General features: G+C 35.5%; 1 protein-coding gene across 3 annotated transcripts in view; it reads right to left on the reverse strand.

The window, feature by feature from the left end:
- LOC150082433 (nuclear envelope phosphatase-regulatory subunit 1-like) overlaps positions 1 to 24607 on the reverse strand; it is a 72634-nt gene that overhangs the window by 25038 nt on the left and 22989 nt on the right. For all 3 annotated transcript variants that reach the window (XM_090378603.1, XM_090378606.1, XM_090378604.1), the window contains exons 2-3: positions 15205 to 15276; positions 8591 to 8664 (exon numbers count right to left, since the gene is read on the reverse strand). In XM_090378603.1, the coding sequence (XP_090234729.1) occupies positions 8591 to 8664; positions 15205 to 15276 (146 nt within the window). The remainder of the gene's footprint in view (positions 1 to 8590; positions 8665 to 15204; positions 15277 to 24607) is intronic.

Below are 24607 nucleotides of genomic sequence, written 5' to 3' on the forward strand. Positions count from 1 at the left end.
CTACCATCTTCATTAATATTCCATCAACCTGGATCATTAATAATAACCACAACATCATTAAAATCTTCAATTCTAATGCCAAAATCTTTAGTATCGAAACCTATGACTTTACTAATTTATTTACTTCCTTACCACATCATTTAATTATCTCTGTACTCAATCAATTATATCTTAAATACAAGCACGTTCTACCCGTGGATGAGATTGTCTGGAATAATTATATCAACTTATGTATTCTTAATAACTATATTTACGATGGCAGTAATACCTATAGACAATCAATAGGAGTTCCCATGGGCTCACCAATTTCCAGTATAGTTTCCAACTTATTTCTACATTACTACGAAGATCTTTATACTAATAACAATCCAAACCTTAATTTCTTCGCATTTAGATATGTTGATGATATCTTGATTTTAAATTATCATTTTGAAAATATTGCTAAATTGATATATCCTACTGAACTTACCTTAAACAAAGAAAATAATGGTAACCAACACGCAAACTTTCTCGATTTAAGCATTACTTTAAATAATTCACCTCTTCGTAATACCTTGGAAGTATTTGATAAAAGAAGTCAATTTAATTTCAACATTATTTATTTAACAAATTGGAACTCTAATATTTCCATTACAGTTCATAAAAATATCATCCATACACAAATTTTACGTCTTGCGTATCTTAGCAGCAATCAAACACTTTTTATCAAAGCTTTAAACGGCCTATATACCAAATTATGTTTAAATGATATTCCTATTAATTTTATAAATCGTATTATTAAAAATCTTTCTAACTTCATTAAACATAAATTCGGTTTCACTATATCTCATTTTGATTAGGGTTAACATGATAATTTGTACAGACGTATAGTTGTAAATTTAAATGGTGGTATTCCCACCACTTTGAAAGTGATCACATCATATGACTTCTATTCTGAACGATGCTCATGTCTTTTCACTTTCTAAGTTACCTTTTAAGTTTTATCTATTTAATTTTTTCCATTATTTTATTTTAATTATTTTTGCTTAATTATTTTTAATTATTATTCGGACCTTTTCCTCACTTTTAACTATAGAGGGCGTCCATTATTATTTTTCTACTAAGCAACCTCTCCTTGTTTGTATTCTATTTATTAATCATGTTTATTATGCATTTTACTAATTGATCCTACATAATTTTACTAATTGACGCTACATAATTCTACTAATTGATGCTACATAATTTTAAAGGTATGTAATTTTATACTAATTTTTTTACATGTGACATTAACAAAATATTTCACAGGCTAGCAGTATTAATTTTCCTCTTCTACTAACACCTTCACAGCCAAGGCCCTCTCTAAGAGGTTGGGTACTTACGAACCCAGCTTGCCTAGTATCTTTAAAATCTTTTCCTTCTCTTTACGTCTTTATACTTTCTATTCTGCTTTTTCCGTCCGTTGAACTATTAGTGCAATACGAGGGCGATTCGGACATTCCTTCTTTTCTTATTCTCGCTATTTTCGCCTCCTTTTTTTACTACTATCTTTTTTCCCACCCATACCTTGTATTACTTCCCTTTTCTATGCTGCTGCCTGGTACACCTTTTAATTTAACGGTTCACTTAAAATATACACACTGCGTTGGGGCTACCTCACTCATGTCTATGAAGGTTTCAAAAAATTTTAATTTTAATTTTTATTTTTTTTATTATTATTATTTTTTTTATTTTTATTTTTTAAATTTATTGCTACCTCCATCGGCATGGGTTTGTATAGAAACGCAGTATTTTGGTACATGATCGGGTGTAGTCCCCTGATGAATTACCTGATCTATGTACCAATTGTTATTTTCATTATTTTCATTTCTATTTATTACTACTTTTTAATATGCACTAATTACCACTTTTTTCTAGCTTTTGTAAATATGATTTGGCTTATCAATTCAGCCAATTTTTCCACTTAATTCATTAGGATCTTAACATTCTTTTCTTCTCATATCTTCCTTTAGGCATGGCACGTTGTTGTTAATAACTTTCCCATCTTACTATGTCCTTTATTATTTATTTCTATGTTTTTTATATATATATATATATATATATATATATATATATATATATATATATATATCAGTTTTTAAGTACAATAAAATGCATTCTTTCTTCCCTTTGTGTTTTCTTTTCTTATGTGCCACACCAGCTACTTCACAGCTGTCCCCAGAAAAATTTTTTAATTAAACTAATTAATTGAAAAATACAGTATATACACTATTTTTCTTCATTCTTCTGAGGATATTATACGGTTTTTGTAATTTTGGCATATCAGGAATACAGTAACAATATTCCAGAGTTATGTAAAACTTGAATTAAACAAGAAGTCCTAGAAAATATCACTTATGTCGGGGGACTTAGTGTATATGCATGAAGGAATTAATGGGTTAATATGATAGCATAGCTTAATTTATTATGGTACTCACCTTTTTTTATAATCTGCAATTGATGTTTGAATAGGGTGGATGATAATTTTAATTTAAATTAGGAGTAAGTAAGTTGGGGTTTAAAATCAGAAGTTAAAATATGCGCAAGGAAGTAGAAGTGCACGTCTTCGTCCTTGGTTGTCAATATTAAAGTTGAAAATAAATAGTTAATAATTGAGGCCAATAGCCATAACAAGTGGCTTTCGTTACCCACGTCTTCAGCTGGCAATGATGGGTTGAGAGTGTTATTAATGTTTTAATAGTCTATTAAAACATCAAACACACGTGCATACTACTACTACAATAGTTTTAAGACAGGCCAAACCAACACAGAACTAGCATCACATGTTCAATCTCACAATCACACCCCCTTAGTAGACTCAGCCATTCCCATTATCAAATTAAAATCCAGTTTTAAAATCTTCCAATATGAAGCCCTAGTCATAGAATGGTTCCGCTGCCATTCCAATCTCCAAGTATTAAATACCAAACTACCTTACAACATTGCACCGGCTTGGAATCACATGCACCTGAGATTTCCACATGTAACCAGGAGCATCATGGGAACTTAGCTTTCTTAAATACACGCATTCACTCTCAACCCATCATTGCCAACTGAAGACGTGGATAACGAAAGCCACTTGTTATGGCTATTGGCCTCCATTATTAACCATTTATTTTCAACTTTAATATTGACAACCAAGGACGAAGACGTGCACTTCTACTTCCTTGCGCATATTTTAACTTCTGTTTTTAAACCTCAACTTACTTACTCCTAATTTAAATTAAAATTATCATCTGCCCTATTCAAACATCAATTGCAGATTATAAAAAAAGGTGAGTACCATAATAAATTAAGCTATGCTATCATATTAAGTCAATTATAAATGGTATTTTAAGTAATCTACAATTATCAAATTGGAATTGATGGGTTTAATAAAAATGCAAAGATGGAAGTGAAATTTATACAAAATGCCAAAAACTAATAAGGGATGGATAGCAGAAATAAGAAAAGTTGTAGGTGTGAAAAAGAAGGAAAGAATGTGAAAATCCTATATGTTATAATGAATTAAGAGAATTATATGCTGAATTGAGAAGCCAATTAGAGAGGAGGGAACTGTAAAGTAAAATAATAAATACAAAGTGATTAAACAAATAAAAGGTGAACTAGCCAGCATCGGAAATAAGTGGGCAAATCTAGCTATAAGTCCAGGGGTGGTTGAGGGAGAGAAGACAGAGAGTGGTAATCAATGGACACTGCTCATCGTGGACTAATGTTATTAGTGGAGTCCCTCAGGGTTCAGTATTGGGTCCTTTATTGTTTTCTGTATTTATAAATGATATTGATGATGGTATATCAAGATTAATGTCCAAGTTTGCAGACGATACGAAGGTTGGCAGGGTTGTCAAGGACACTACTGACACTATGCTACTGCAACAGGATCTGGAAAGGTTGAGCAGATGGGCTGAGAGGTGGCAAATGAAGTTTAACGTTGACAAATGAAAAGTACTACATATGGGAAACAGCAACCTCAGAGCAACGTATCAACTCTGTGGTACTACACTGACAGTGGTAGAGAATGAAAGAGACCTGGGGGTGGTTGTGCAGGCAGATCTGAAGTTCTCTGAGCAGTGCAGACGGACTGCTAGAGTAGCTCATGGTGTATTGTCAATGATATATAGGAATTTTTCTAGCAGGGATAAGGAGGTGATTATTCCCTTGTATAAGGCAATGGTCAGGCCACACCTAGAGTACTGTATACAGGCCTGGAGGCCTCATTTCAAGAAGGATGTAGAGCTGCTGGAACGAGTACAGAGAAAGACAAGATTAGTGAATGGAACAAAGGGGTGCTCTTACGAAGAAAGGCTTAAGTTTTGCGAATTACAGTGTCTGGAGACTAGGCACCAGCGAGGTGATCTGATAGAGGTGTACAAACCCTCGAATGGTTTGAGCATGCTCAATGCTGATGGGATTCTTCCTCTTGCTCAGAATAATCACCTGACAGGGCATAAATTCAAACTGAGGAAAGACAGATGTAGCATAGATGTGCGGAAATTTGCCTTTAGCCTGCGGATGGTTGGTAGGCGAAACAGACTTCCATCCCTTGTCGTGGAAGTTGATAGCCAAAATAAGTGTATTTCGAACGAACAGAGGGGTGAAGTGGAAGTGGTTATTTTTTATTTATTTTTTTTTACTTTATTTTTTTTTTTTTGGCTGATGCTGCATAAGCTTGCTTTCTTGCATCAAATGCCTCTACTAATGCTAATGCTAAAGTCGAAAAAAGGGGGTAGTAAAAATCTGATGTTAACAAAAGTAAATATTGATGCATGGTAAGGTATATCATCAGGAGACTACACCTGACCATGTATCAAGAAGTGCATTTCTATACTTGTCCAAAACAGTGGAAGAGAAGCAAATTAAAGAATAAAACTAAGTGGGATAAAGCGGCATTACTTTCACAAAGTATGGACAAGGTAGTCCCAACACAGTGTAAGTTATACAAAAATTAAGGTGAAATTAAGATAAAGCTGAAATAAAATTAAAATATAAATAAGTGTTTTCAGAGTAGGGAAAAAAAAAAAAAAAAAAATTCCATTACAGATTTTGACCAAAATTCCATTACAGATTTTGACCAAAATCTGTAATGTAATTTAGAATAAATATTGGTATTGGAAAAAGTAAATAAATCTGATAAATTTAGAACAAGCAAATAGTAGTAGTAGTAGTAGTGGCATGTGATGCAAGAAAGAATTGTATGAGCTTATGCAGCATCAGCCAAAAAATAAAATAATAATATAAAAAATAAATAAATTTACACAAATCCCTCTAAATGTTTGTCCAGTTCCTCCTTAAATTTATTTAACCTATCAACTTCCACAATGACAGATGGAAGTTTGTTCCAGCAAATTTCCGCACATCTATTCTATTGAAGATAGGGAAGGGATAAAGGTGTAATTAAATAGAGATGAATATAGCGAGAGATTAAGGATAGTTGGAATGTTCTTGTCCTTGTATTGCACTAATAGCTTTACGAATAGGAAAACGGTAGAAGTAGAAAGTAAAAAGAGAAAAAGCAAAGAAAAAGATTAAATATACTAGGCTAGTTGGGGTTGTAAAGCCCAACCTTTAAGTAAGGGCCATGACTTTGTAAGTGTTAGTATAAAAAAGAGAGTAATACCATATGCTTGTGAAAAAATGAAAATGAAAGTGCAAATCAAGAGCCGAAAAATATAAGTCGAAACAGAAACTGAAAGTATAATGAGAAAATAAAGTATAAAATTGATACCTGGAATTTAAGTAATGCATAGTAGAAGCAAGAAAGTGGGAAAAAATATTGCAAACATATTCGGTTAGGCTGTGCTTCAGGCACATAATTATTTATAGTAAAAGACCATGACCATGTATCAATATTTATTTTAGCTAACATTAGATTTTTGCAACCCCCTTTTTTCGACTTATATTATAGCTAAATTTGCCCACCTATTTCTGATACTGGCTAGTTCACCTTTTATTTGTTTAATCACTTTGTATTTATTATTTTATTTTACAGTTCCCTCCTCTCTAATTGGCTTCTGAATTCAGACTATAATTCTCTTAATTTACTACTGGAGGGGGGGGGGGGGGTCACCCCTGCTCGCCAAAGCCCTGTGCACACTTTTCTATGTAAAATGTACAGGTATGATGGAGTAAGTCAAATTATTTCTATGTAAAAGACACACCTGTCAAAACCCCCTTTATCAAAAGAAGCAAGCATGGTACTGCATGGACATGTTAGGTAAATATAGCGCATGACCACGCTTAGACAAAAGCTTGTTTTTCTACAGTAAAACAAGCTTCTGTTATGTATTACCACGTAACCCACATCTCTCTTCTCTCACTGGCAGAATAAATATAGCTAGGAGGAAAATTTTAATGTACAGAAAGATAACATAGGATTTTCACGTTCTTTCCTTCTTTTTCAACACTTACAACTTTTCTTATTTCTGCTATTCTTCCCATCACCTTGCACCATGTGGTCATTGCTAATACTAATACCAAACTTTGAACAGTATTTCTTAGTTGGGACAAAAAGCCTAGTAGCTTCCAAGATTACTTCTCATTTAGAATTTGGTAACACCATCAGTAGGTACCACTGTACAGACTTTAAAAACTGTCTCAGACCATCGTAGTCACCTTTACGAAAGCAAAAACCCTTCCCTTTACCCCTGACGGTAGTTACATCTTTGAATAAATCCAACGTCAGCACACTGTGATCACTGTCACCTAGTGGTTCCTTCACCTGCAGATTCTTAATGCACAAATAGCCCACTATTTCTTTGTACATTGTCCATTATACTCATCACAGTCGTTAGGCCTATAACACACTCCTACTCTCAATTTGACTTTCCCTGTGTTTATGTCGCACCAAACTGACCACCCATGTCAACTGCATGCACTTCCCTAGATTTTGTTTATTAACTAACAGCATAACCCCTCCTACCCTGTCTATCCTTCCTGTACACATTATACTTCCCAAATTCTAATTCTGCATTCCTTATATCTGTGTGACACCACGTCTCTAATATCCCAACAATATCTGCCTTTGATATTTTCACCAGCACCTCGAATTCATCAAATTTATTTAATAACTCCTAGCATTGGTGTACACGCAAGTATACATGCACCTGTTCTTATTCCTTGCTATGCTAAAACAGTCCATGTTAGGGTAGCAAGGAATGTTCTGCAATGACTCCCAGCAGTCCTTGAAACACCCAGCAACTTGTTTTCCTGGCTGCTGCTCATTCCAATAGAAGCAGTGCAAGAATCACTTTCATCTCTGCCAGCGACTACGGTTAACCCATTAGTTCGTGTATCACCCAAGCTAGCAGTTTTCCGACCTACCTAACTCTGCCTCGATAGCACCAGCAAATATTCTTGCACCCTTTCTATTTAAGTGTATCCCATTCCTGTAGAAGCAGTCTCTCCCACTTTATAAACCCCTGCAATAAACTAACTAAAATACTTCACCCGGAATAGTGTCATTATTATAAATCTCTTATTTAACAAGATAATTTCTCGCTTCTATTTATCACAGAAAAAGAAAAATTAATTTAAGAAATAAAAATGCAATGCATCCTAAATATAACACACTATGTACATTGACAAACTTGTTATTATTTCATTCTAAATTTAACTGATAACTTCTTTAGAGTAACTTTCAGTCATCTCCATTAGGATGCAGATTTCATCTGATCTAGTGCAAAAATCAGCAAACCACGAGAAGAAAATTCATTTTGGGTCTGCTGAATGATGGTAAATCCTTTCTTAGCAGTTTTACAGTTTTGTTTGTTGTTTGTTATTTGGTTTTTAGGAGCATTAGCAATTAAGGCCATATTGCTCCAGGGATATGCGGTGGTCATTCCCTGACCTTTCCACATCTCCGTATTTGGTGGGCACGGCTCAAACCCCGGTCTAATCAAGAAGCGCGTGCTACGCACTGCTGCTCCTGCCCACGGAGGAGCCTTTACAAGAGGAAAAACAGCACACGTTTTATTAATTAAAATTTCACATTAAGAAAAGAGAGAGAGAGACAGAGAGAGATCTAAATCCATTTATCATTAGTTAATGGTGGAATCAGTTTCCCCTTTTCTGTCATAAAAATATCTATTTAAAATTACAAATAAAAATTCTTTCAGGACTGCACCCATCCCCATCTCACTGCAGAATAATAGACAACACTATCAGTTCCACCAGAAAATGGGGAAAATGATGTGTCAAACCAATGTGCAGAATTAAGTTCAACAACAATATTCATTTGTAATATCCTTTAGTGGCAGATTTTTGTAGCACAGGGCAACTTGATGTATGATTCTGTGAGGCACTATCAGCTTTAGAGTAAACTTGTGCAATGTATTTTCTAATGATGATCCATACATTTAGGTTTAAAAATTCATGGATTGGTGAAATGGGACAAAGCATGGACCATCCATGACTCCCCCCCCAGTTAAGCTGCTTCTCTAAAGACTTCTTGAAATGTAATTTAAATATCATTTTGTGTATATAAGAGGAGAAAAACAAAATCAAAATATCACTGAAACCAATCTAACAAATACTATGGGAAACAAAATAAAAAGACAAATACAAAATATTTACACACCTGAGATGTCTGAGGATCCATCAGCCACTGCCATGCCCCCAATGCAGTACATGTGGAACTCACAACTAATATCACTGAAAAGTAATATTTAGATTGATAAATTGAACAAATTTTCATAAAAATTATCAATCCACATTTCTATAACATCAACCCTCCAATGGTAAATTTCCCCCAAAACACACCAAAGTTTAAAAATATTTCATTCAAATAAGTTTTCCAAGATTAAATAAAATAATTTAACTCTAAACTAGAAAGCTGAATTTAAATATTTTTTTAATATTTAGATTGAGCTGTCTAACAGAATTACAGCAGGACCCTGTAACCCTGTTTTTTTTTTTTTTATATATCCCTCAATCACTTATGATAAAGACTATCACACCCTCGTCTCACTATCTAGCCACCTCTCTATTGGTTCAGAATTAATCCCTGTATGGTTAGCCTCGGACCTAACCAATAGACCTTGCCTTATAAGGGTGCCATCTGCTGGCCTGCACCCTTTCCAGTAGAAATAATAGTGGAAGATGTAGTCAGAGTGCCCGCTGGGAATAGCCCTTGAGACATGTACCGGTTCTTCATTTTTCTTTATTGGCTTCCATTTTTTTTTTTTTTTCTCTTTAACTTGGCTTGTATATTTCCCCATAAATGTGCAGGAGCCAGCAGTACAACAGCTAAGTTTATTCAAGGTTAAAAAACTTTATACAGTCCATTCCGGTTATTTGGGACACGTCAGGACTAGTGCATTTTGGCCCGATTAAGCGGCTGCCCCGATTATCCGAAGTTTCACGTAAATAGTTAAAAATACAATGTACCCCCCCTTTACAATTGGTTCACTGTACAATCAAATCACATTACGATGAACTCACCATAATAAAGTACTGTTTACTATACAATGTGCAGTAAGCGCCCATCAATTGTGATCACGTTTGTGAATTGAATTTTAATTTTATTAAACAGCAATTCTAATTGGCAAAAATAGGAGGAATATTATCCACAGGCTATAAAAGCAAAGATATATTAAGCACAAATTTACCCTTTATTACCTTAGCAAATAAAAAATTAAATGATACGTGAAAATCTGAAGAATATACGTGATAATCGGAATAATTAATACGTACTGTAATATGTACATAATAACTAGTTGACATTTCTGTTCACTGACATTTGTAGGTGGGGGTGGTTAAAATTTAAAACAGTAAAAAGATAAGCAATCAATAACAAAGAACACACAAATTGCAAGTAACACAATATGCGCAAGTGAGAACGGAATAACGAGTTACAAAGCTTTAAAAATAGGAACGAAGAGAAGATCTGAAAATTAAATTTTTTTATATGATTGAAGATTTCATGAAATTGTAAACACATTTCACCATAATAACCCACAGAATTCCAGCTGTCGGTGTTATCGCAAATTCAGTAAGATCGAGTTTACTGTCTGTTTATGATAGATTTCACTAACAGAAAAGTCCAATAAACAGGTGACTGTTAATTGTTTTTATTGTTTTATGGTTGTGACCTTCAGAATTTTGACCGAACCACATGGTACCGTCGAAGACAATCGTAGGGTAATCTCCAGTGCTGCGGTCTCCTGCCCCAATTAAACGAAGTAAACCAACCCTGGCTATTTTCTCGATTGGTTTCTGTTTTTTTTAAGATTTGCCCCAAATAAATGGCTGCCCCGATTAACCGGAATCCACTGTATATACTTGACAGCTACATATCGTAACTTGTCTTGTAACTACTTATTACCAATGTTAGTTATATTTGAAACATATAAAAGTTTCCAATATCTCAAATTAAATTTTATTTCTGTTTTATTGGATAATACTAAATCCTTCCACTTGCTCAGACTACACATGGGGGGGGGGGAAGGAACAAATTCAAATTGAGAAAGGATGGCCATAGAATAGATGTGCAGAAATTTGCCTTCAGCCTGCAGGTAATTCACTGTTGGAGTAAACTTTTATATAGTGTTCTGGATGAGGGTAGTTGGAATAAATTCAAGGAAGAACTAGACACACTATTAGAGGGAATGGACAGGTGATAGGGGAGAGAGTTTTTTTTGGCTGATGCTGTACGAGCTTGTATTTTAGCATTAGCAGATTATTCAAGAAAGCAAACTTAAACAGCATCAGCCAAAAAAAAAAAAAAAAAAAAAATTTCCATTTCACCAATGCATTTGTCCAAATGTTTGTCTCCTTCCGTGAATTTATTTAAACTATCAACTACTCACTGGCTAAATATATATATATATATATATATACACACACACACATACACACCGTATTTTATGGCTTATAAAAGACGCACCCTAGTTTGGCCCACATATTTTGGGAAAAAAAATAATAATAAATAAATATTTCTCAAAAATAATAAAAATACTATTTTGGAGAAAATAATAATAATAAAATTAAATACGGTAATATATTTTTCTCAAAATAATGCTATACGCTTGGGTAAATGTTCAACCAATAATGAAATGTTTGTTTCTAAAAAAAAGCTGACAGAAGTAACGTAACAGAAATTCTTACTCACCCAAAGACAAATACGGGCGTCACTTTCTCTTTGTAAAAGACTGTTGGAATTGAAAAATCCTGATCCAGTCTAATTAGCCCGCCATACCATAAAAGCGCGAGATCATAGAGGAATACCATAAAAGTGGGAGATCATATTATAGAGGAAGCAAACACATGGGAAAATGAAACAAGTTTTTACTTATGTCTGATTGTGAGATTCATATCACGCAGATTTCAACAAATTTTCCAAGAAAAAGGATTACTGGTATGTATTGTTGCCATAGATTGTAACCACAGATAATTGTTAAAAATAAATTTCAACAGATAAATCTTGAGTAAAAATGGTGTGAATTTCAAAGAGAAGTTTTCAGAACTCAGTTTACCGGCACTGCATCATCGAAAATGCATTGCCGGTAGTCTTTAGGCCTAATCTGACATTGACCATATAAGACGCAGGGTGATTTTCTGAGTATTTCTTCACGAAAAAAACTGCGTCTTATAAGCCGGAAAATACAGTAATCTTTATTGTGTACAAAAGAATGTATACAATGTACCCTTCATGGCAGAAATGCCAGGGGCTTCACATTGGCTGGTGGACAAAGGCCTTGAGGACGGGGCCCACATCGAAGTTCAGGTTCATCCCCCAGGGCCAACAATATAATAAGTTTCAGTTAAATTATTCACAGTATATTCATAAAAATATTATACAGTATTTTTGACATTATATACAATATTATACAGACATCCTTTTTAAATTTATTCTACTGCGACATTCCTGTGCAGTTTGCCTGGTTGAGTTTAGGTCATCAAGGATCTCTCTCCGGTATTTGCAATCCTTGGCAAATTTGTCGAGGTCGCCGTCGATTAATGCAGAAATGCAAATTTCCGCAAATCTATTTGACAACTATCTTCCCTTCCTCAATTTGACTTTAGCCTGGAAGCTGTTCCTTTGTCAAATGATGTAATACATTCTAGAATAGTTGATATGTCTTAATATTTTGAAGCAGGTCATTGAGAAAATGGCAGCCATGCCATTCCCCTTCAGTATGCAATTGGATGAAACTACAGACATTTCTCAATGTAGCCAGCTCCTTGTTTTTGTTCGCTATGTGCATGCTGACGCCATGAAAGAAGAATTCTTATTTTGTGAGTCTCTTTCGGAAATTACAAAGGCCGTCAACGTTTTGGAAATGGTAAAAAGTTTTTTTTTTTTTTTTTTTTTTTACAAACAAAACTTTGAATGAAAGGAAAACTTCATTCTCTTTGCACTGATGGAGCTCCTGCGATGCTTGGTAATACATCTGGTTTTGCTACTTTAGTGAAAAAAGAAGCTCCTCAAGTCATCGTCACTCACTGTTTCTTACACATACATGCACTGGCAACAAAGACTCTTCCAACAACCCTGAAAGAAGTATTCTCAACAGCCATAAAAGTTATCAACTTTATCAAAAGAAGTTCTCTGAATCATCGTATTTTAAAAAGATTTTGTGAAGAAATGGGAGCAGAATATGAAGTGCTTCGCTACCACACAGAAGTGCGCTGGCTTTCAAGAGGACAAGTCTTGAAGCACTTGTTTGAACTAAGGGCAGAAGTTTCACTTTTTCTGGAAGAAAGAGAAAACCCACTCTTGGAACATTTTGAAAGGAAGGATTTTATCCATGGGTTGGCGTACCTGGCAGATATTTTTCACCATATGAATGAGATAAATCTTTCCATTCAAGGTCATGAAGTCACCATTATGGATGCAACTGAAATATTACAAGCTTTCTTGGCTAAGTTACCAACATGGAAGAAGAGAGTAGAGACCGACATTATTGTAAACTTTCCACTGTTGCAGGAAGTGTTTTACCAAGATGTAGTTGAAATGCAAACTTCTCTCTCAATTTTTTTGAAAAGAGATATCTGCGAACAAGTGGAAACATTACAGAACTCTTTTAAAAGTTATTTCTATCTTGATGGCATGAAAATTGAACTATGGATCCGAAATCCTTTTCTTTCTGATATAAACTGTATCGAAGATGTTGACTTAACCAAAGATGAACTCATTGATCTTAGGCCAAAAAACTTACTACGATTGGAGTTTACCTCAAAAACCCTTGGAGAATTCTGGTGTTCCCTGAGAGAAGCCTATCCTTGTCTTGTAAAGCGAGCTATGGAAGCTTTGATACCATTTGCAACAATATATCTGTGCGAATCGGGATTTTCAGCACTTGTAACAATGAAAACAAAAAATCGAAATCGATTAGATGTCCAACATGACATGCGTGTTGCCTTGTCAAATACCACACCACAGTTTAATTTTCTTATTCAAGATAAACAACAACAGTCTTCACACTGATATGTCCTTAAAAAATAAAATTTAACTTCAACTTTCCTATATTTTAAATGTATTGTATTATTATTCAATGTGTTAAGAAAGAAACATATATTACTGTATAATGTTTTTTTTTAAATTTTGGTAACTATTTCATTAAATTGGTTTTTTTGTAATTTTATTTTATGCATTTAAAAACATTATTCTGAGAAGGGGTCCGTGGCATTCACCTGACTGGCAAAGGGGTCCATGGAACTAAGAAGGTTAAGAACCCCTGCATTAGACCTTTAATACACTCCTACTCATTTCTGCTTTCCTAGTGCTTATGTAACACCAAACTGACTCAACATTACACTGTCCATCTATGTCAACTGGATGTGCTTCCTTAGATTTTGTGTTTCTTAACCAACAGCATAACCTCTCCTTCCTTCTTATATTATCTATTCTTTCTGTACACAATGTCCCCAAATTCCAATTCTGCATTGCTTATATCTGTGTGACACCATGTCTCTGATATCCCAACAATATCCACCTTTGATGTCTTGAGCAGCACTTCAAATTTATTTACTATACTCCTAGCAGGTATACCTGCAAGTATACACGCCCCTGTTCTTACTAATAGAAGCAGTGCAAGAATCACTTTCACGTCTGCCTGCGGCTATTGTTAATCTTTGTCTGTGAAACCCCCTAAGCTACCAGTTTTCTGACCCACCTAACACTACCTCGATAGTTTCATCAGCAAACACTCTTGTACCCTTTCTATTTAAGGGTATCCAATTCCTGTAGAAACAGTCTCTCATGTTAATAAGCACAAGACCACACTGAGAAAAATATTACCCCATGAGCCTTACACAATCTCTCCAAGGCCGAATTGATTGACAAGGCTCGCATCATATACTCCCTCCTATCGTGTTTGACCAGAATTGCAGACAATTTCAAATTTAACCCTAACTCTCAACTTTCAACATTGACCTGTACTTGTTAAGTATATCTGCTGATCTCCTACTCTTAAAAAGATGATATCTGCTCTACATCATTAACTTTTTCCCCTGACAGACATACCCTGGTCCTATTCCACTTATCCTTTTTGCACAATATATTACCTGTTTCCCAGACAACAGAGTCACCGACAATAACTAGCTACTGTGGGACCAGCACATTCTGCCTTGGAGATTGCTGCTGTGTTGACTGATGCACAAGAGTGGGCTCTGGCATTGAGTTGGGCAGCTGAGAGCTTGATGGGTCCACCACTTTAATGCCTTCGAGGGCATCTACCTGACTTTTCAAATTCTCATAGGCACCCATCAGAACACTCAGTTGGCACCAAATTTCTTAACACTCTGCACCTAGCACACACACACAGACATCCTTCTTGGCTACCTTCTTTGATTTTCCCAATCGCCAACCCATGCACAGTACTAAATAGTATAGGTTCTAATACCTCTCATGTTTGGGGTTTTCATAAAAAAAAAATTTTTTTTTTTAATTAGAGACAATTGTTTTGGTTGAACATACATTTAACATCATGATATGGCAGTCAAATTTTAAGAGGAAAGAGCTTGAAATAAACAATTAATAATAATTTAAACGAATACTAAAAAATTAAGTTACATTAAATTAAGATAACTAAGATTAAAGAGTATGAATAAAGTTAGCTAATTTTTTTATAACATGGGACATACTCTCAATACTTATTAGAAACATCTTTAGTGGGCCACATACCCAGATATTACTTTAAAGAGATGGGTTGGAAAAATAAATGTAATAAAAATCACTAATTAACATACCTCTCCACCTTTTAGTTTGAGGTTGCAGATATGCTATAACTTCTGTCAATCTCCTTTCAAATGCTTTGAGATCTAAAAGAGTAATGGGAAACAAGAGAGAATAAATACATTGATCAAAATACACCATATAAATTATATATTTAAAGTCAGCTGAGTTCTGCCCTATTTTCACACTAGTGTTATTTGGGCATCTGCATAACAAAAAATCCTAGTTATGTGTATACATCTAGATTTTATAGTTACATTTGTTCTCTAAATAACTTCAGAGACAACAAAAAAAAAAAAAAAAAAAACAAGCAACATGAAACTAGCTTCATGCTATATCCACTGTTCAGCTGTGTAAACCTCAACTTTCTTTTTACAATCAATGTGTGTTTGTAGAAATTGCTCATAATAACTGCAATGAAACACACCTACTGTCTATGATTGAAGCATTTTAAAAATAGTGTGTCAGTCATTAAAGTTTACATTTTTTAAGTTACGTTTTTCAATCATTAAAGATTCTTTATTAAAATGGGAGCTCATCAGCAACTCAAGACTAGTAACCTACCAAGTGATGCACCCCCAATTCGGGCCACAGAGCAGAATAACCAAGTGCAAACTGCTCTGGTTTGGAAGGACTTAGTTCTATTCGGAGATGCCATTTTCAGGAAAATATTTTTTTGTAATAACAGATAGGTGGACTAGAACCAGGGTATATCTGCTGGGAGCAACAATTAATGACATTACCAACAGATTGTCAGATTTTAAAGGGGTAAAGAGAATATTATTATTCATGTAGGGACTAACGATATTAAGCACACAATGTGATTTGTTACACAAATATAGAACCATGCTGAAGAAATGCTGCGAATTAGGTCAGAACGTCTTGTCCGCAATTCTGACTGGGCACGATAGGAGGGATTATACGCTGAAAGCCTTGTGTATTAACTCAAGACCTGAAGGACTCTGCAAGGCTTTTGGGGGAAAATTTTTAATCAGCTTGGCCAGCACTCATAGGTAAAAGGAATCTGTTTTGTAGAGACGGGATACATTTAAACAAAGGTGGTGAAAAGGGTTTTTGCCAGTACAGTTAGTCCCTGACTTTGTTCCCATAAAAGCTATGTTGGATAATAACCCGTAGTGTAACAAGAATCTAGATAACTACAGTTAACATTTCATTTTCAGCTTTAAAATATTCAACGTGTTTGAGACAGGTGAACTACGTAGAAGCACTTCAGAGAAACCCTCAATGTTAAAACCACATGGACTATGTCCCATTGGCTATTTTTTTGGAGAATTACACTCTAGCCCTTTGTCTCTACATCCTTTCCTTCTGGATTGTAGAGTCAGTTCAGTTTTGTTTGAAAGCGAAGTGGGAGCTTTTGTTTGCATTTTGTATGTAATATTTGTTACACATTGGGTTATTGTGGTGAAGCAGAAATTCACGTCCAACCCTTTTCAACGACTTCGTGTCAAGCTATCACCGCGTAGTGAGTGCTTCATTTGCACATAGTAAGGTGCAACAGCATCTCTTGTAGCTTAACCCTGTACAGTTCTTTAAATAAAATTATTTTGACATTATAATGGTGCAGCCTAAGAGAATAAGTGAAAGAGGTACTACTTCACTGCTGTCCCCAGATAAAAGTTTTTAATTGCTATGGCATATAACTGTTTTTCTTCATTCTTTTAAGAATATAGTAACAATATTTTATTAATCATTCCTGAGTTACATAAAACTCAACTTACGCAAAAAGTCCTGGGAACATATCTCTTACATATGTCGGGGATAGACTGTATTATTGAGGATACCTTAAAAGTTCAGGAGAACTGCTAGTCTTGGGTGGAATATAAATACGTGTTTATCTGATAATATTGGTCAAAGTAACACTTGAACATACTTGAACGGTTCTTGTCTGTTAATGCAACAGATCATATTAGCAAGATGTTCTGAGGGCAGAAGCATTTCAAATCAGTGGGTAACCAATGACAGGAAAGAAAGCTTAAATAACTTCAAGGGGTGTGTCAGGGTAGTTAACTATACAAGAACACTAAGTCTTAATTGTCTATGCAGTAATGTCAGAAGTGTAGTCAATAAAATGGGTGAATTCCAACTGCTGGTTAGGAAAAGTAATGCTGACACAATAGGGCTTACGGAAAGGTGGTGCCACCCAGAGTTAGGGGATGATGAATTTCAGTATGGTATGTATAATGTATTTAGGAAGGATAGGGAAAATAGAATGGGTGGTGGGGTCATGTATATCATGCCTGAGAATGGCGAAAGCTTTCCTGGATTCAGATGTTTCGCATTCTAGTATAGAATCTGTATGGTGTGAGATGGTTGGAAGCAAAGGAATAATGAGAATGAGAGTAATCTACAGGCCAGGTGATTGTGAAGATTATGATAAGAGCCTCTACATGCAAATGGAATGGGCAAGTAAGCGTAAATGTCTTATTATGGGTGATTTTAATTTGCTTCTAATTGATTGGAGCAAATAGGAAGGAAAATTGACATGAGAGACAAAATTTTTAAATCAACTAGATGACTGTTATTTGTATCAACATGTTAGGGCAAGTACTAGGGAAAAGAATATTCTACCCCTGATCATCACCCATGAATCAGATAACATAATAGGTCTGATAGTAGAGGAACCAGTGGGAGGGAGGGAGGGAGGGAGGGAGGGACGGACGGACAGACAGACATAGAATACAATTGAATTACGGTATAACATTTAAAACATTAATCACAGAAGCCTTGAATGCATATATACCATTAAAAAAAATACTTCACGAGGAGGATTCCAAGTTGGATGAATAATGAATTTGCCAGATTACTTGAGAAGAAAAAAACAGCACGAAAAAGTTAGAGCAATAAAAAGTACTAAAGCCTATAGCAGCTAGAAACTGATCTGTAATAGTGCCACAGAAAAAGGTTAGGCTGGCAAAGGCCGATTATGAGAAATCGCTGGCAAAGAGAAGGGCGCCTCCATAGCCAGGTAGGAAGGAGCAGCAGTGCGTAGCACACGCTTCTTGATTAGACTGGGATTCGAGCCTGTCACCACCAAATACAGAGGATGCGGAAAGGTCAGGGAATGACCACTGCATATTCCTGGAGCAATATGGCCTTAGTTGCTAATGCTCCTAAAAACCAAATAACAACAACTGACAAAGAGAGCAAAGAATGGGGATAAGGCATTCTTTGCATATATAAATGCAAAGAGGAGGACAAACCAGATCGGACCCTTATGTAATGGACGTGGGACAGTATTAGATATTCCAGCTGTTGTTGCAAATGAACTCAGTTATTTTGCATTGATATTTACAGAAGAAAAACCCTTTATGTCAATGAGAAACCATGGGAGTGAAGTTAAAAAATATGTAATTAATGATACTGAAATTTAACATGATTATTTAATGAAAAAACTTTTGAGCCTACAGGCAAGTAAGGCTCCTTGGGTTGATGGCATCACCCTATCATTTTAAGGGAGGCAGAAAGTGAGTGCATTGAACTGTTGAAGCTAATTTTGAGAGCCTCACTGGACTTGGGAGTGATTCTGATGGATTGAAAAAGTGACAACATATCTCCAATACAAAAGGGCAGTTCTAAGCATGTACTGGGATATTACCAACCGGTCAGTCTAACTTTGGTAGTAGGGAAAATCATGGAGGAAATGATCAAGGGTGGAATTCAGAATCATTTGGATATAAATGGAATTCTAAAGGTTACAGAGCATGGTAACCTGGATTTAAGGAATAATTTCAACATTGTTTATTGGGATTTCAGCAAAGCATTTGACTCAGTCCCACATGAGCAGTTACTTTATAAGCTGGAACAGGTTGGAATCACAGGAAAAATCCTTTGATGGATGGCAGGATGGCTTCAGAGAAGGAGGCAGATTCATGTGTTCACCAATTCATGTGTTAGTTAGTTATTTGGAGCATTAGCAACTAAGGCCATATTGCTCCGGGATATGCGGTGGTCATTCCCTGACCTTTCCACATCCTCCGTATTTGGTGGTGACAGGCTCGAACCCCGGTCTAATCAAGAAGCGTGTGCTACGCACTGCTGCTCCTTCCCACCTGGCTACGGAGGCACCCGAAGGAGGCAGAGGAGTGTGACAAATGGTTATTCCTCAGATTGGGTTAAGGTAAGAAATGGGGTTCCCCAAGAATCAGTGTATTGAGACCACTGTTGTTTTTGATTTTCATAAATGACACTGATGAAGGGCATGATGTCTACATTTGCAGATCATGTAAAGATTGGTAGAGTAGTTAATAATCACCAAGAAGAGCTTCTTCAGAGTGACCTAGATAGACTTCAGGGACAGTCAGAAAAGAGGCAGCTATGCTTTAATCCAGCAAAGTGCAAGGTCTTGCACTTTGCTGGATTAAACCTGGGGAACAGTAACCCCAAAATAATGCATACATTTGGTGGAGTTGAACTAAAGTCGGTAGTGGAGGAAAGGGACTTGGGTGTTATGATACTGTCAGACATGAAGTTCTCAGAGCATTGTAGACAGGTTGCAAGGAAGGCCCATGGTTTCGAACATTTTCTAGTAGAGATAAGGATGTCGCAATCCTATTATATAAGGCTATTGTTAGACAACAGTTGGAATACTGTGCTCAAGTGTGGAGACTAGACCTAAAAAAAGACATTGAGCTCCTTGAAAGGGTCCAGAGATAGGTAACTCACCTGGTGGGATTGGAAAATGGATGTCCTTTTAAGGAAAGACTTCATATATGTGGGTTGCACAGCTCTAAGAGGCAACAGATGAGGTGAAATTTCCACAGTTATAAATGATTCTAGAACTAGGGGCCATAAATTAAAGTTATGGGAGAGAGAGATGTTTAGAGTGGATTGCATGAAGTTTTATTTTAGCCAGCAAGTTATAAATTACTGTAATATGTTGCCTACATGGGTGGTAGAGACTGACAGGTTGGAGAAATTGAAAAGTCAGCTGGATAGTTACCTAGGGGAAATGCATAGGTTGTCTATTTCCTTTTCTCTTATTATTATTTAATTATTAATTTTTTTTGGCTGATACAACATAATCCCTTAGGTTTCCTTGCACTATATGGCCACTACTAATATAATAATAAAATAAGACAGGATAAAATTTGTTGTAAAAATAAAATACACTGATTGTAAAGTTAAAAATGCTAAAATGATAGATAAAATTAAAATATGTGAAATTAAAAGCAATAAAAACCATACCTTTCAAAGGTGACAACCTCCTTTATCAACAGTAAAACTTAACTGTCACAGCACATTCTTAACATGGACACGGCTCGCAACATTATCCCACACGTGCATGGGGATTGGAAATGGCTTGGGAGTGTGCCAGGTAGAACCGTTCATCCCACCCAAGAATTATGGTTTCAAAGAGAGAGATGAATACAGACTCCCCTATCTCTATTGATGGTATTATTATGTTCCGAAGAACAAATTTGCAAGCTCTCGAGCCATTTGCGGTTCCGATACCTATGCGAACGACAGCATTGCCCGAAGAAATTTCCTCCTGGAAGTGTTCAGCCACAGCAGATTTCCCATAGTCTGCATCTTTTATTGTGTTAATATATTCCCCCATGTGATCTTTGAACCTGCATTGTCTCTCTAACACAGTACTTCCCACAGTCCAGACATTTGATCTCATATATGACCCCACCACTTGTAACCACAATAGGTACCAGATTTTTTCCTTTGACACGACTGTGTGCAATCTTCGCCCTGGCAGCTGCACACAGCATGTCTGACAAGTGTGTAATTCTAGAGATCCCCTCTGTTAAGCCCAGATAGTCTGGAATGTATGTGGTGACAAAAACGGGCGAGAATGCCTCTCTTCACCCGTGTTTCGCTTCTCGTATATGTTTGTCCAAGATCTTCTGGGGTACCCGCATTTTCAGAGATCCACTGTGACACGTTCAATCTTGTCCCTCCTATCCTCAGAGGAGATACAGTGGGACTCAGCCCTATCTCCAATAGGGCCCCAATTAAACTGTTCTTATGCATGCATTGTCCCTAGCACATGAGGGTACAGTCTATTTCTCCCTCTGAGGTGAAGTGAAGTGAATTAAAGGTGAGAAACCGTTGAAGAAGCTGAGAACCTTGAATGTATCGACATAGCATTTCCATGCAGGCAGGCATGAATGGTGGGAGGTAGAGCAGACCCATCAAAAATTCTGGACCCCAGCTCTTCCATGGCTAAGTTTGCAACAATAGCACTAATTAGAGGTCTCATAGCAGCGCCAGAACCTGCTTATACACAGTATCTTGAAATAACATGGTAGTACTAGAAAGACAAATCTACACTGCTACAAAATATCTTCTATACTATACTAAAGGACACCTTTCCATTAAGATTGTCATCCCTCTCCAATCCCATACATATATACATCACACCATGCTCAATGGGGATGTATGTGAATAAAGACACATCAAATGACCATTATTTCTCCACTTGCTCTCAAAACCTGTGCTCCTGAGCTTACTCCTGTTTTGTGTCACATTTTTAACTTTCTTATTCCACTGTTGTTTTTTTCCTTCTGCTTGGAAATTTGCTCGCATCCAGCCAGTCCTAAAAGGGCAACAAATCCCTACAATTATTGTCCCATTACACACAGACTTCTCTTTCTAAAGTAACAGAGAAATTCATTAACTGCAAACTCGTAAACTATCTTGAAATCTTCCATATGAACAATGATCACTGTATGGATTCCATCAGTGTTGATCCATTACCGACACTCTCATGTTACTCATCTAAACAAGTACAATGGGAAAAGTTTGGTGAAACTCAAGCAGTTGCTCTTGACATTTCATTAAAGCCTTCTAAATAAGCTTACATCTTTTGGATTTCCAACTTTTTTTTTTTTTTGTAAAACAGGCGGCAATCCTATCCATAGTTCATTCCTTCTAAAACTCAGTCCTGGCTTATATCTCAAAAAAAAAAAAAAAAAAACGATTCTTCTGCTCCTATGCTTATCTTCAGTGAAACTCAGATTTTGACAAGATCACATATCTCCACTTGGAATTACCCTCACTTTTAAATTCCCTTGATAAAAACACATCACAAATATTACTTCCTCTGCATCTAAAAAATTGGGTTTTCTCTTTTGCTCCCAACATTACTTTTCTTTTAAACAGCTACTCACTCTATAGAAATCTCAAATCTACTCTACCATGGAATATAGTTACCAAAAACTGAGAAAGGTTATGGTGGTGCCATCATAACCTTTCTCAGCCTTCTAGACTCCATTCAAAAGAGGATATTTAAGTTAAATATGATCTCTTACAAAGGCTCTCCATTCCTTTTTCTTTTACACATACTGTTTCTGCTTCATGCCTTTTTTATTGATACTTTCATGGGCACCAGTCTGAATTGGCTTCTATAATTCTCCCTCAGTCTTCCAAACCAGTCCAAACATGTACCTAAGCCAGTCAACATCCATTTACTGTCCAACTGGTTTCTGAAATAACCTCCCTGACATGTATTTCCTAAAGAAATTCAAGTCTAATGTTGACAAATATCTTCTCAGCATTCAACCCTTCAACCCATCCATGGTACTAAGTACTACAGGTTCTAATACCTTTTGTATTTAGGGTTTTCTTAAAAAAAAAAAAAAAACTTGCAGGCAATGTTTCTGATTGCTCTTTGGGGAGCTATCATCAGATTTATCACTAATATACCTTCAGCCAATCATGGTTGATCAGGATCAAGGAAAGTCAGTTTTTTATATTTAAATTCAACAAAATTTAGTGCTAAATAAATTAATTAATTTTATCGCAAACATGTAAAGTTTTTTCATTCCACATTTAACTTTAATTTGGATTTATTATATATTCTTTCTGTTTAATGTTCTGCTGCTAGTATGCCATCTAAAACATCATTTTTTTTTTTTTTTTTTTTTAATTTGTAAATGAAATCAAATTCTCCCCTTGTCCAGCAGTATTCTAACTGAGTATAGAATATGTTCTATTTTCATTTCAATATATAATATGAATTACGAGAAACAATTTTTTTTTTTTTTTTTTTTTGTAGTTTAAGCGAGCAAAAGTGCTTGTCTTACTTCAAGGCAATTCCCATGTGATGTCTGTGAGAAGCCAATGATAGGTATCTAATCTTAATCTTGCCATAGAGCTTTGGTTGTTTCATTGGCTAAATGCAAACAGCTAACAAAAATACAGATGTTTACACTGCATCTGCCAGATACTATGTGAGCATCTGTGCTTCAATCTGAGGGATGACTTTGAAAATTCTAAAAAAATACAATAAAAACTTATTTGATATTTTTAAATCAAGTTTAGTAAAAAATAAAAAATAGATCAGCTTTCAATTCAGTAAAAAAAAAAAAATTTTATAATTAAAACAAAAAGTGAGCCTCCCAGACCCCACATAAATGTCGTTATTAAATTGAGGGTGCAAATGAGGAAGGCCAATGAAAATTTGCAGTTTAAGTTATATTATTTTTAAAAAGGAAGTTCCATTTTGTATTAAATAAAATATATTCACTTGACAATAACAGTTCTGCTACAAGACTGAATAGTACTGCTTAATGTAGTAATAAAGACAATGTGGTGACCACACATAACAAGTCCATATCTTAATCATGTCAACACCATGAATGTTGATTCCACTGCTCTTTGGGTGAACCACCTTTATTCAGCTGGTGTCTAGTTCTCATGCTCCACAGGCACATCTTCCAGCTGCATACAGACAGCAATGGTGCATGGCAGAGTACTGCTATAACTTAAGCAGTGCAAATGTTTGACACATGCATGGATGCTACTCCACCCCTAACTTGTTTGCCATTCATGTCCTCATACACCTCATCATTTTGACTATTCTAAGTTCAAATATCACAGTCATGTTACATACCAATTATAACATCTACATCTTTGCAACTGCTGAGATGCTACATTTTGCTTGGGAGATACAGTCTGTCATATAACAAAATTATATCAGCCTATCTGATTTCCACCAATGCGACAGTTACATTCTAAATCAAAATTGTATTCATATATATATTTTTTAAGTATTAGTTTAGCTACTCCATCTGTAGTAAATAATTATAATATACTCCACCTGTAGTAAATAATAATTAAGATTAAATTATCTGTAGTAAATAAGTATTTATAAATGAATTCTGTTTACAGGAAAAGTCTACTAGTGAACTTTTCTAGTTACATGCATGTGAAATACATAAAAAGTATTGTCACAGCAACAAAGACAATCCATGCTGACCAGGTTGGTAACAAGATCTATTACCAAGTGATTAATATTGAGACTACCTAGTGATAGAAAATAAACACATGAAAATACCCAGAGACAGAGAGAGCTGAAAGAGTAAGCAATGAGGTGGTCACACAAGTTCGGATACCAAAAAAACGTTTTACAAATAAATAAATTAACAAGAAATACAATAAATG

The sequence above is a fragment of the Mastigoproctus giganteus genome, chromosome 7 (genome assembly GCF_048544385.1).
Source record: "Mastigoproctus giganteus isolate SK-2022 chromosome 7, ASM4854438v1, whole genome shotgun sequence".
Classification (NCBI taxonomy): Eukaryota; Metazoa; Arthropoda; class Arachnida; order Uropygi; family Thelyphonidae; genus Mastigoproctus; species Mastigoproctus giganteus.